This window comes from Neolamprologus multifasciatus, chromosome 7 (assembly GCF_963576455.1).
Source record: "Neolamprologus multifasciatus chromosome 7, fNeoMul1.2, whole genome shotgun sequence".
Lineage (NCBI taxonomy): Eukaryota > Metazoa > Chordata > Actinopteri > Cichliformes > Cichlidae > Neolamprologus > Neolamprologus multifasciatus.
In genome coordinates this window covers 40,114,629-40,128,715 of record NC_140445.1, presented here as the reverse complement: position 1 = coordinate 40,128,715, position 14,087 = coordinate 40,114,629, and the positions used below count along the sequence as shown (strand labels likewise).

The 14,087-nt window shown below is 44.4% G+C and overlaps 3 protein-coding genes across 9 annotated transcripts in view; 2 read left to right on the top strand and 1 right to left on the bottom strand.

Annotated features, from left to right (window-relative positions):
• Positions 1-375: 375 nt before the first annotated feature.
• ufc1 (ubiquitin-fold modifier conjugating enzyme 1) lies at positions 376-2,333 on the top strand. The gene has a single exon (XM_085169212.1). The coding sequence runs from the start codon at positions 506-508 to the stop codon at positions 1,019-1,021; it is 516 nt and encodes a 171-aa protein (XP_085025338.1). The 5' UTR covers positions 376-505; the 3' UTR covers positions 1,022-2,333.
• On the bottom strand, positions 1,994-11,680 carry fktn (fukutin). Of its 3 annotated transcripts, none has more exons than XM_085169209.1 (10): positions 11,648-11,680; positions 9,947-10,021; positions 9,344-9,544; positions 9,101-9,247; positions 8,894-9,024; positions 8,671-8,803; positions 8,422-8,551; positions 6,601-6,734; positions 2,450-2,574; positions 1,994-2,305 (listed from the first exon to the last, which is right to left on the bottom strand). In XM_085169209.1, exons 1-10 carry the CDS (start codon positions 11,663-11,665, stop codon positions 2,092-2,094), a joined length of 1,308 nt encoding a protein of 435 aa, XP_085025335.1. In that variant the 5' UTR covers positions 11,666-11,680; the 3' UTR covers positions 1,994-2,091. The 3 variants fall into 3 exon arrangements, with proteins under 3 accessions (XP_085025335.1, XP_085025334.1, XP_085025333.1); XM_085169208.1 differs by lacking the exon at positions 11,648-11,680 and adding an exon at positions 10,873-11,127 and having other exon boundaries at positions 9,947-10,018; XM_085169207.1 differs by lacking the exon at positions 11,648-11,680 and adding an exon at positions 10,873-11,126.
• Positions 11,681-12,358: 678 nt separating this feature from the next.
• Positions 12,359-14,087, top strand: part of apc (APC regulator of WNT signaling pathway) — a 28,127-nt gene continuing 26,398 nt past the window's right edge. For 2 of the 5 annotated variants that reach the window (XM_085169192.1, XM_085169190.1), the window contains exon 1: positions 12,360-12,617. The gene's annotated coding sequence lies outside the window, so the exon portion shown is untranslated. Of the gene's footprint in view, positions 12,618-14,087 lie in introns of all 5 variants that reach the window. The other 3 variants (XM_085169187.1, XM_085169191.1, XM_085169189.1) reach the window with 3 other exon arrangements.

Here is a 14,087-nt window from a genome sequence, read left to right as displayed (position 1 = left end):
TGGAAGGAGGAAAACATCGGCACATCCTCATCCAACCAGAGGATGGGATTACTCGAACTAATGGCACCTGTATGTATAACAGCAGGACTGTCAGTGTTCAACTTAAATAACCTGCATGACTCAGGTGCCTGTATTTTAAACTATATGGTAATCATTAACAGGAATCAATTTTTCAGTTCGATCATCTGGCGTCATTAGTTATCGATTGATTATAGATCAGCTTTTTGTGTAAAGCTGTACAAACTCATAATAATTTATACCTGTGACGGATCTGTTGCTGCTCAGGTGGGCAACAATCAGTGTTGCTGTTTGTCACATGCCTGTTATAAACTTTGAAGGTAAAAAAAAAAAAGGGAACAAACTGAGGCTTTTGTTTTGAAAACCCGGAAGCGGAAGTTGTTGGTCGGATCCGCTCCCGGTGAAGTCCACGTCAGTCCTCAGAGCACGCCTGAGGGGTCCGGACCGAACCGTACTAAAGTCATACCCGTTAACTCTCCTGCGCATCATGGCGGACGAGGCCACGCGCAAGGCCGTTTCGCAGATCCCGCTGCTGAAGACGCACGCGGGGCCGCGAGACCGCGCGCTGTGGCCGCAGCGGCTGAAAGAGGAGTACCAGGCGCTGATCCGCTTCGTGGAGCAGAACAAGGCGGCCGACAACGACTGGTTCCGCCTCGAATCCAACGCTGACGGTACGCGCTGGACTGGCACGTGCTGGTACATCCACGAGCTGCTGCGCTACGAGTTCCGGCTAGAGTTCGATATTCCTGTGACGTACCCGGACACCGCGCCGGAGGTGGCGGTTCCGGAGCTGGACGGGAAGACCGCCAAAATGTACCGCGGCGGGAAAATCTGCCTCACCGAACACTTTGCGCCGCTCTGGGCCCGGAACGCGCCGCGGTTCGGGCTCGCGCACCTCATGGCGCTCGGACTCGGACCGTGGCTCGCCGTGGAGATTCCGGATCTTATCAGCAAGGGCATCGTAGTCCACAAGGAGGGCCAGGCCGAACCGGCGGCGGAGTGACATCGGACGGAGAGCCGAGCCGAACCGGACCGGAAGCAGCGCTGAAAGACTGAAACTAGGAGAGTAAAAACTGTGTTAAAATGAATGGAGTCTGGTTTGGAAATGACGTTGACTCTGTTATTCATCACTGATCTGTAACTGACGCAGTTCAAGTAAAGATGGGCACAGAGAGAATTGAGTCTGAAGGGGAGATCGCACTGGCATCTGGCTATTATTTTTCAGTAGTAAGACTAAATGAGTAAAGCTCATGAGAATATGAATGGAGTCTGGTGGTGAGATGACCCACAGATTGGTAATAATAAAAGGTAGAAATGTGTTGATATAATAAATTGAGATTTACCGTAAAATAACTTCAGCCCACTGAAAGATAGTGGGGAAAAAATCAATGGAACCTGGTGGAGAGGTGGCCCCTCGTAACAAATTTATGATGTTGATATTTTTATTGCGCCACAAGAAATGATAAAAAAATGGTGCTAAAATGAATGGCTTCTGGCTTATTTTGCTCAGTAAAGAAGTAAAAAGTGAGAAGATGAATGAAGTCGTGGAGAGTTGATCTAGATTATTTAACATAACTGTCAAAGCCATGAGGCGAAAGTATTATTGATCTAATAAAATAATGTTAATATTTTTTTTGCATCACAACGAAGAGTATAAAGGGTGGGACTTTGAATGGAGCCTGATGGGGAGAAGACTGTTAGTTTGATGACGAGTAAAAACACGTAATATATGAATGAAGTCTGGTGTGTCACTGTTTACATCCAGACTACCAATCTGTCCCTAAACAATAAATAATATTTAGATTTCCTGCTGGTTGTATTGTTTTTAAAATATTTACAAATGTTTGCAGCTGTGTACGATGTCAAATTTAAATCACTAGGACATTTGTTTAATGGGCCATATAAATACGGATGTTACTGATTTCATCACATCCTGTTACAATAAGTCACATGTTCTAAACAAAAGGAAACACCATTTAAACAAAAAAACAAAACTTTTATTAGTTTGTTTCAACAACAGAATCGTGTGTGTGGTCCCGATCAGCTGACTGATGGCTGATAATAAAATATCAGTCAGTACACCTGGATAAGCTCTGCCCACTCTGCCACAGGCCACACCCCGTTCGCTTGCACATTGCTTGGTGATGATTTCCAGTCCCAGACCCTCAGTGGGATGTTCCAGGAGGCGCCATAGTTTGCTGTCACGTAGTCAAGCGTCTCACATGGAACACGCACTTTCAGCTCAAGAAGCTCCGCCCAGCACAGCGAGAAGCGTGGAAAGATGTACCTGGAGATAAGAAAAAAAACAAAACAAATTTAACCTGTGGCAGGGTTGACAAAGTGACCTGACAGATGGTAATGACTTTACGTAGAAATAAACGGCATGACGATTACGCTGTCTGTACAAATATTTAAGGTGAAAGGATTTTACTTGAACTTCCTGCCACTCTTTGCCTGCGTCCCGCCATTCCACATGATATCACCGTTGTCGTAGAAGAAAAAAATGTCCAGCTTCACATCTTCAATCAGAAATGACAGCTCCAGACTGTCCTCCACCTTTTACAATAAAACACCCGCTTTCAGAATAAAAGACAGAAAACTAAGCTTCACAATAAAATGATTTCAGAATAAAGGAGGTAACTAAGGGTGCATTCCAAAAGTCCATGTTTCTGTGAAAGTTTCCTCACTAAGAGACATGACTCCAAACACTAGCATCCTCTACGAAAGAAGAGGAGAAAATGTGTCCTATAATTCACTGCAAACAACCATCTAACCATTTATGAAAACACTGACATAATCGAAGTGGCTGGGATCGACTTTGATGTTCCTTCTAACTGCATTTTCCATTTTATCCATAACCTGTGGATATATTTATAGTTTTTATCAGCAGCTGTTAAATTCACAGCTGAACTCTGAACATCAAGCTGCTGGAATATAAATTTGATGTTGTTGCTGCATGAAGAAAGTAGAACACTGAGTTCAAGATTATGATTTATAATAAATGATCAAAGAGTGTTTAAGGTTCTGTATGATCACTGTTGTATTACAGTCTTTAGGATTCATGTTTACTTCAGGTCAGCTGGGATCGGTTACGATGGAGGGAATTTTACAGAAATCCTTAACAGGCTGGAGGAAACAAAGTAAATATACAGAGGGTAAAATAAGTAATTTAAGTAAGTTCAAAGTAAATATATTTCTGAAGGTGCGATTGATATTAAATTCTCACCAGATGTGAGTGATAACCCATCCAATCCACACATGCAAAGGAATCAAACCATAGATGTCCATAAATATGTGTAACAATGATAAATGACACAGAGAAAATAAATGAAGACACTCACTGAAATTGGATTAATACTTTATACAAAACCTTTGTTGGTGATCACAGCTTCATATTCAGCTTCTCCTGTATGGAGAAACTAGTCGCAGCATTGCTCGGGTGTGATTTTGGTCCATTCTTCCACACAAACAGTCTTCAAACCCTGAAGGTTCTGTGGGTCCTGTCTATGAACTTTGACCTTGAGTTCTTTTCAGTTGGTCGAGGTCAGCTGATTGGCTGGGCCATTCCAGCAGCTTTATTTCCTTTCTCTGACACCAGCTGACAGTTTTCTTTCGTCTGTCAGTGCTGTATGCTGAAAAGGAGCCCCACACCATGATGTTCCCAACTCCAAACATCTCTATTAGTGTTCTGGGGGTGATATATAGTTCCCTTTGACCTCCAAACGTACGATGATGTTAAAATGCATTATGGCATCCAAAGAGTTTAATTTTGGACTCATCTGACCAGACATAAGATAGACTTTATTAGTCCCACGGATGGGAAATTCATTGTTACAGCAGAAAAGCAGACAGACCAGGAATAAATAAAGAGATTTTGATCATTTAGATAAAAATATCAAGTCAAATCAAGTCAAGTGGCTTTACTGTCATTTCAAGCATGTGCAGTGTGCAGTACACAGTGACACGAGACAGCGTTCCTCCAAGATCATGGTGCTACATGATCTTAGAGTAAAATCAACACCGGACTACATAAAGTGCAAGTGTGAAAAACTGCAAAAAACAGTGCAACACCAGACAGAACAGAATGATACAGACACAAGACAGTGCAATAGACAGCGGGTTGTGCAAAAAGACTGAGCACTGTGCAAAAAAGCAAAAGCAACAACCTATGCATGTAATTGATGTATGAAGGTGTGTGAGGTGTGTCTGCATATGCCATTGTGCAGATAATGTAGTGACGTGTGTGAAGGTATGTGTGTGTGTCAGTCCAGTCACTGAGTGTTATGGAGGTAGTTATGGAGCTGGAGAGGGTCTCCGCCAGGTGAACACTAAGGAATTTGGTGCTCTTGACAACCTCCAGAGAGGATTCATTGATGTTAAGAGGACAGTGATCTCACCATGCTCTCCTGAAGTCGACAATTATCCCTTTTGTTTTGTCCACGTTCAGAGACAGGTTGTTGACTCTGCAACAGTCCATTAGCTTCTGCACCTCCTCTCTGTATGCTGACTCATTGCTTTTGCTGATGAGACCCACCACAGTCCTGTCATCAGCGAAACTGACGATTTGGTTTGAACTGTGCATTGCTGCACAGTCGTGAGTCAGCAAAGTGAACAGCAGTGGGATGAGCACACAGCCCCGAGGGGCTCTAGTGCTCATTGTGGTGGTGATGGAGATGCAGTTACCGATCTGGACTGTCTGAGGCCTCTCCATGAGAAAGTCCAGGATCCAGTTGCAGAACGAAGTGTTCAGGTCCAGCAGGCTGTTTTCCAGTCAGGTGTTGAGGAATGATTGTGTTGAATGCTGAAGTGAAATCTATGAACAGCATTCGTACATACATGTCCTTATTGTCCAGGTGAGTGAGAGCCACATGTAGGGTGGTGGCAATGGCATCATCTGTTGACCGGTTGGGGCGATAAGTGAACTGGAGTGGGTCCAGCAGTGAGCTCACTTGCAGCTGAAGATGAGCAAGGACTAGCCTCTCCAGGATCTTTATCAGATGTGATGTCAGAGCCACCGGCCTATAGCTGTTGAAGTCCTTTGGCTGTGGCCTCTTGGAAACTGACACCACACAAGATGTTTTCCACAGCTGTGGCATTCTACCAAGCTTCAGGCTCAGGCTAAAGATGTATTGAGTTATCCTGTATTGGACTTCAGAAGCCTTGAGCTGATGCCATCTGGACCAAGCTTCAAGATGGAGTCAGCAATGGAGTCTTCCATGATGAGTGTTTATATGCGCCACAGCGTTTTAGTGCATTACTTATCAGGTCTTTCTGTAGCTCTCCACAGGAGCCCCTTGGCTCTTGAACAACTCTTCTGATTCTGATTTTTTTTTTCCACTCCCCTGTCTGAAATCTTGCAGGGAGCACCTGGTCGTGGCCGGTTTATGGTGAAATTATGTTCTTTCCATTTCCGGACATTGGGCCCAACAGTACTCAATGGAACCGTTATTTTTAGAAATTCATCAGTATGTTTTTGCAACAATAAGGTTATGATGGTCTTGGGAGACCTCACTGGTTTTACCCATCATGACATACATGACTGTGTGACAACTTGATAATTGGGCGCCTTTTATTAGCCATCATTCGGGACTGATTGAGCTGATATTAATTTGCATTAAGTGGCAGGATTGACTTATAATCACTGATAGATTTTAGCTGCTGTCTTGACTCTCCCTGCCTTTTTACACATCCCTCTCTTCACGTATTCAATACTTTTCCCTGTGTCATTTCTCGTTTTTACACATAATTTATGGACGTCTATGTTTCCATGTGTGGATTGGATGGGTTATTACTGACATCTGGTGAGAATTTCAGAAGACTAACATTATTTACCGTTATATTATGAGAAGTCCCAGTTGTGACAGGTGTATGTATACGTGCATCACTTGGTAGTTTTAACAGCATAGTGCAACATTCAGGCATTACTCTAACACACTAACACTTTTATCTGTTACAGATTCAGCAGAGAGAAGTCGCTCGCTGTGTGAACACTGCTGAGAAAGAGCAGCCAAGTTCAGGTCATTTCTGCTGTTTCATGGAAGCATTTACCAAGGAGCAATAAGTGGGCTCGCCTCTAAACACTCAGCATGAAGAAGTTAGTGAATCTGTTCCTCCTCCTTTAAAATTCCAGCCTTTCTAATGAAAAATGAATGATTTTCACATGTTTACATTACCTCCATGAAACAACAGAACGCGTTGTGGAGAAGTAACGCACGCTTTGTAGTCCATATTTTGCACATTGCCAATATAGCGGACATGCATCATCATGACGTTAAGAAATGAGTGTGAGCTCGTTCAAATCCTCAGCACACCCCTTTTCTCTTTTTCTAAGTCCTCAGTAATTCTCCTACCCACTTTTCCTTGAGCTCGATGAAAAGAGGTTAGGAACAGGAGACAGTAGGTACTTCTTGGAACACACCCTAAACTTCACAATAAGACAGGTTGTAAGAATAAAAGACAGATTTTGCAGTAGATGTTTGAAGCTGGTGATTGAAGATGAAGCATGAAAAAGTTTTTGGTGTTAGAAGTAGAAAGAAGAAGAAGAAACTCAGACAGTAAAAGATAAAAATAAAGATTTTGGACCTTTCCAAATTTGTGTTTCAGCGTCAGGCCGGCGTCTGTGAATGCTGCGATGATGTCAGGCCTGTAGTCGGCGATGAAGATGCCAATGTCGACGTCACGGCTGTATGAGATGATGCTGCACTGCCTGAACCAGCCTGGAGAAGGTGACACACACGGACAGGTGTGAGGACAGGATTACCTGCACACACTGAATCAATTAGTCTTTTTGACTGAGGTGCAACTTCCTCAGATGTGATTTACCTGGATGCTTAAACCACAGATAATAAGGCATGTGACCTTGATTACAGGTGATATCAGCACAAACTATGGATGTCATACAGCAGTTTGACCTCTGTGTGACCCTATAGTAGCACACCTGAGTGAGTCATTGGTTACATGCTCCTCCACAGGAGTTTTAACAGGAACAGGTAGACAACCTACAGTCAGAGGTTCTGACGTTGGAAGCAGGAAGTCATCAGCATACCTGACACACCTGTTGTAAATGTTATAAGTGACAGTGACCTCTGTGTTTCACTTCCTGTCTCCGAGGCGGTAACCTGCTCTATTTTAGTCCAGTCATGCGAGTCTCACTCTTGCTTAGTGCTCCGACAGGCGCTGCATACACCTGTGTATGTTTCACAATAAAAAACGCCAAAAGAACTTGAGAGATTTCAGCTGTTTACCCAGGGTCACCATGGCGAGGTCGCTGCATGTCTAATCTGTGGTGGACACACTTCCTGATGCAGCCCTCGAGGGATTCTTGTTTCCCAGAATCAAACACAAATATGACTGATAACAGGAAATCAGGAAATCAACCAGTGCCAAAATAAAAGCCTGCTTACAAAAAACCACAAAAAAGCAGAGAGAGATTATGACAAACCATCGACTCAGGAGGGGAAGGCTGTGCTGTACCTGCACTGACTATAGTGTGGGTGGAGCGCTGCTGACTTTGACTGAGAAAATTGTCGGGCAGTGGAAAGGAATACTTCGAGGACCTCCTTAATCCACTGAGCTGCATCAGGCATAGCAGCATGCAGTTTTTCTACCTTGTGACAATGTAATTTTGATCATTTCAAAGTGAAAGAGGCCATACAGTCCTTATACGACCGTTGCAGAAGCCTGGTCCGCATAGCCGGCAAGAAGTCAGACTTGTTCCTGGTGGGTGATGGGCTCCGCCAGGGCTGCCCTTTGTCACCGATTCTGTTCATAACAGGATTTCTAGGAATGGCAAAGGGGCGGAAGGCTTTCACTTGGGTGGTCTCAGGATCTCATCTCTGCTTTTTGCAGATGATGTGGTCCTGTTGGATTCATCGGGCGATGGCCTCCAGCACGCCTTGGAACGGTTCACAGCCGAGTGTGAAGTGGTGGGAATGAGAATCAGCACCTCCAAATCGGAGGCTACGGTCCTCAACTGGAAAAGGGTGGAGTGCCCACTCCGGGTCAGGAATGAGACCCTGCCCCAAGTGGAGGAGTTTAAGTATTTTGGGTCTTCTTCCCGAGTGACCCGAGGGAGAAGGGAGTGGGAGATCGACAGACGGATTGGTGCTGCGGCCGCAGTGATGTGGACGCTGTACCGGTCTGTTGTGGTGAAGAGAGAGCTGAGTGTAAAAGTGAAGCTCTCAATTTATGAGATTGATCTGCGTCCCTACCATCACCTATGGTCACAAGCTGTGGGTTGAAAGAACGAGCGACAAGCTGGAGGAGGTGACTGGGGAGAGGGAGGTCTGGGCTTCTCTGCTTGGGCTGCTGTCCCCGCGACTTGGCCCCGAATAAGCGGAAGAAAATGGATGGATGGATGAAAGTTTGCTGAACCTGTACAAGTGAGTCAGGAGGTAGAGTTACCCAGGCAGGTACCGCTGCTGAGCCAGAACGGAACGTCAAGGCGAGTGAGCGTTCGAGCCGTCAAATGAAGCAACGCCTTTGCTTTTCTCCGGAAATCCACCGCTGCCACAGACAAGTCGTCAGGGTAGAGCTGCAGAGAAGTAGTCAGATGACGAGAAAAAGGACGTTTTAAAAAAAGATTTGTTTATAATATTTTTCATTTCCTCTTTCTCCCCTCTTTTTACAATAAAAAGAAGCGTTCATTCTGACCTGCAGGAAATTGCGAGCATCACGGTAACGGCACTCTAGGAAGCGGGCGTGTTTCTGCTGGGCCAGAAAATGGGAAATGTTTCGCGGGACTCGAATGTCCAGGCCATCAAGGACAGTCAGGATGAGCTGCGGCCTGCAGAGGACATCACATGACAGGAAGTTCATTAGTGCATTTTTTTTTTGTCTCATTTACACACATAACGTAGTCATGTGATGTCAGCACCTGTCATAGGCTCCAGCATAGCGCCCATAGTCGAGCACTTTGAAGGCAGCAAAGCTTCGGTCTGCGTCCCCTTTGAGGCGCAGCGCTCCATGCCACAGGTAGTTCCCGCTGCGCTCATACAGGAAGACCACCTGCAAGGAGCACAGGTCACATCGTCAGCTGTTTTGTCACCTGAATCAGATCGTCACCACATCTGGCCACATCCACCTGAATGATATGATTGTGGAGGCGGAACAAGAAGTGCAGGGGAATGTCCTCTCCTGATAGGGTGTCCAGGCTGGCGAGTCGAGGGTCCACTCCCCGCAGCTCCATCACCTCAAAACCTTTCTGCTCAGCTGCCAATAGGAAGCCGGGCTGACGGACAAACAAACAATTACATTTTTAAAAACTTTATTTAAACTCAAGTTCTGCATTTTCTCACGCTCTGAAGACAACAAACAAGTCACTCACATCATACTTCCATTGGTTGGCCTGCAGAGCAAATGATGTGACGGCTCGGCCCGTGCACAGAAAGCTGCAGTGCGGTTCGCGCACCAGCCGGTCACGCTGCCGCAAAGCATCCTGGGAGAGCAGTGCCAGCACGGCGGTGTCAGTGAGGAACAGTGGCAGCTTGAAGTGCTGCACTAACGCTAGAAACTTCTTCACCACCTGCTGCAGGGAGGAACAAAGCAACTGTTACCGTGGAAACCATGGTCAGGTCAGGAAGGAGGAGTTAAAACATTTAACAATTAAGTATAAAACAAGCTAATTTTAGGAGCCACAATACAAGTTTACACATTGTACAATTTTCATGACTCACATCTACATCTTGTGTAAGAGAAGCGAGATGTATGAAGATTTGTTTTAAATGTATTTGAAAAGTTCTTCACGTTTATTTAAGAGAGGAACGTCATGTGCAAGTGGAAAGACATAGAGAGCTGCATCAGGCATAGCAGCATGCAGTTTTTCTACCTTGTGACAATGTAATTTTGATCATTTCAAAGTGAAAGTTTAAATCTGAATTGCTAACAATTGATGCTAAGCTAACAGCAGCTAGCATCAGATCTGACTTACCCATTGGACTTGGCTAGCGGTCAGGTGGCCTGGAGTCAGGTGACCTGCTGGGCGGAAGATGTGAGAGCCAGGCTGCTGCAGGACAATAGAAGAAAACAGTGTCACCACAACGGTCATGGTCTAGCATGACTTACCTTCAGAGGCTGACGCTGCCTATCTGGACCTTGGGGTGTCGTGGCTAAAAGATCAACCTTAAGACTGTCACATGTCATGATGGAGGGTTAAATACTCACACGTGTGACAAGGTTACTGTAATTTGAGCACATAGACGATTCAGGATCTCTTCATGAGTAATGTTCATGCACAGGTAATGTCAGCGTACAGGTGAGATGGAACACATAGGCAGCATGATTATGATGAAGATCATCTTCGTCAGAAGATGTTTCCTGATTGGCTGAATTTAACCGAAAATATTTTAACTTCATGTTCAGGTACAGATACCTGATAGCATTTACAAGGCTGTTATAACTAAAGCTAACCTTACTGCAGTGAAGGGATCTCAGGTGTGCTTCTTTCTCTCTTTACCTGCCTCTGAACACAAACCTGTACGGCAGCTTCAGGAACGACCCATTTTACGTTCATCATCTAAACTCTACCTAAGGAAGACTGTGCCCTGCTGTAGACTCCACCCCCACTGAAAAGCTGTCCTTTCACCTGTCACCTGTGGAGGTGTGTTTACCTGTGTCTGCTCTGCACAGACACAAAAACATTAAACTCATAATTATAATTTGAGACGTGGTGTGGTTCCTATAATCCTGACTTCACAAATGCAACTGAAACAGCTAGTGCACAGATTAGGATTATATTCTGAAAGGGCAGAGGGCTTTGAGCTTTACTGGTTCATTAGTGACATCACAAACCTTCAGATTAGGTCACACTGGGAGCCTCTCACATCACACAAAAGCGTTTACACGGCTATGGCTCACCTTGCTGACGTACTTCCGGTAGTAGTGCAGCTGGAATAGCAAGAACACGGAGCTGCTAACGATGAGCAGCGCTAACACGGCCGTCCGGCTCACACGAAGCATCCGGAAACGGGGCCCGTCACCGCGCTTCTCATGACGTCAGAACCGAACTCGAGGCACGAGGGAGCGGCACGAAAATACTCAGAGCACCGCGAAAATCACCAAGCCGTCTGCGGCCGCCGCCATATTTAAAAGGGCTCACTTCCTGCGCGGCCTTTCACAGTAAAAGCCCAAAACCTAACAACGCCGAGCAACTTTATGCTGTGATTTTCAGAGGAAAAAAAGCTGAAATAGTCGATTCCCTGGAGGAAACATGAAGAATTAAATATGACCGCTGTGGTGTTTTAAACTGTTTTATCCACATAGCATGAAAATATGATTTTTCTTCATCAACACACTGAATATTTATCAGCATCGAATTTTAATCGTTAAATTTCCAAACCAAAACTACTTTCAGTCAAAACTAAAATAGCAGATTGATACAAAAATTATCTTGGGGTACAGGATGCAGACTAAAACAAGTGAACTAAAACAGAAAAATATCAGTTCTTTTAGTTTTTTCAGTCTGGTCAGACAGATGAGCTCATAAACACTGTGAGCACCATCATGTTTACAGCAAAAATAATTATGTTTACAACCTGATACACAAACTGCTCTGGTCTCTATAGAAAATAATTGTGAGATAATTTACCCATTCACAACAACTGTACAGTGAGAGCATGATTTTATAACTCACCTGGATTAAAGTTTGCATTGCTAGGGGCGTGGTTAATGTTGACATTGGTTTCTGTAGCAGATTTTTCCCTCTTTCTTAAGGACTTTCAGATCCTGTAGGGTTTTTAGGTCTCACACTTCTTCTTCTTCTTCTTCTGTTCAGTTTTCTCATATTTTTAAGGACGCACTGCACACTATGCTGAGATATGCCAAGTTTCAGCTAACTGCTCTTTGTGAATCACTTTTCGGTTAAACTGTGTTTGCTTTCCCAATTTTAACAGGTTCAACTAAAGAAGTGGGAACAAATTATGTGTTTTTTGGGCAGGCAGGTAGTAACAAAGGGCTTAAAGATAAAACTTAAAACTGGTTCTTTGCTCAGTTGTTGGTTATGTGTCAACACAACAAGGAATCCTGGAGTCAGGAGCCGTTTTATGCTTGAATGATTTGGAGGTCAGAGTTCAGAGGGTCACCAAACCAAAACATTCCTGTTAAAATGATCAGGTACAAGGACTGGACTAAAAAATTACAAAGTAGAACTTTAACGAGCTTCAGAAAGGCATCGTTTATTTACAGGCTGTGCTTCTGACAACATGATTATAACCCAAACTGTCAAGAAATCACACCACAACTCTAAAAACATCTCTGGTGGGGTCACTGCAGCGTTTCTATACAAACCTCAGCACGGAATCCTAGAACACCTGAGTGAGAAGGCGATGGAAAGTACACGTGCAGCGGAGGAGGGCCAAACCCCCCACACACACTCAGAGTAACACACACACAGAAAGAAGATGGCGGCGGCAGCGGTCGCGGCTCCTCCATAACAAAAAGGACTCAAAGTTCAAACTTGGCCCACTTTGTTTAACTCTGCTTTTCCCGCTCTGCGCGGACGATGAGCGGCCTCCGCCGCCCCTGAAGGCCCGGGTCTTTCCTCCTGCGGGTCTCCGGGATGTTAGCGTGAGACTGCCTCCTGAAGTGGACTTTAAACCGGGACGGTAAGAGCGGCCGAGCCGTGCTAGCTCCGTGCTAACTGTTTGTTTGGACAGGGCTGTTTGTTTGTGGACACTCTCAGGACGTGTTGCTACCGGTCTCCAGTTTATCGGGACACCGGGGCAGAAATGCTGTTTATGTGACCGGCGGAGGGGCATCTGATCCGGACTGGTTCCGGTACTGATCCGTGAAGGAGCGGGCACAGTTAGCCGGGTCAGCTAACGGCTAACTGCTATTGTCAGGACAAATGGCAAGTACTGTAGATATTACAGTACCGCGAGTAGTGCAGTACCGAAAAGTCCCAGAAGCACTACTGCAGTACTGCTGACAGCTCAGACTGTCACTGTACACACATAATGCAGCTCTGTGTGTACTCTAAGAACAGTAGTGCAGTTCTTTGTGTACTTTGACAACAGTACCGAATCTGTGTGCTCTGTGTACTGTAGCAGTAATACTGCAGTTCTGTATGTATTCGTTGTGTACTCTGACTGTCATACTGCAGTTCTGGGTGTAGTTGTGTCACATTGAGGTTGAGGACTGAGCAGGCAGAGGTTTTCAGATGTTTTGTGTGTATTCATAACCTGTGAAAAGCACCTGTGCCACCTGATTGCGATCAGTCGTCTAGATTAGAGGATTTTTACGGAGCATGGTGCCTCCTCAAATATACTTTAATTTTTTCTCTGAGGAGCAGCTGTGGTTCCAGAAAGTGGAGCCGATCGTCCTCACAGACCACGGCCACACTCAGGGACTGCACAGCTGGTTTTATGATATACCTCGTGAAGTCAGAGATTCAAGCTGATTTCTATGGAGAGATTTGCTTACATCCACAAGCGTAAACTAAGATTTACAAATATGTGCCGTGATTTGTGTGTAACTTGATTGTTGGGTTTTTCTCTGTATCTATTATTGTACGAGCTACTGTACAATATAAAGCGCCTTGAGAGGACTGTTGATGTGATTTGGTGCTATAAAAATAAAATTTAAGTGAATTGAATAGAACTCACAAACGCATGTTCCCATTCACACACATACGAAAGAATTTGACCACACGTGAAACAATTTTCCAAATACATGTATCTAAACTTGATTAAATAGTGATTATTTACGCACAATTTATAAAGTAAGGTTTTACAAGTGAGGGGTGGTAGTGTAGTTTTAGTTTTTTGTATGCACAGAAATGTTTTGTAAAGAGAAAATTATACTATTCGTGAAGCTAAATTTAATAAATTGAGTGTGACAAGTTGTCACTGACAACTGTAACACACGCCACAGACGTCAGGTCAGAGGTGTGTTTGCGGCTATTACTTCATCCTGCCCACATTTTCTACAAACCCGTGGTCCCCAGAGAAGAATATACAAACAAAATACTAATACTAATAACAAAAGTGTTTCTACTCAGAGTATTCTTAGTCATGTGATTAATGTAACCTAAAAAAAGACACTTGATTATCAATATTATAAAGTTATAATTAATC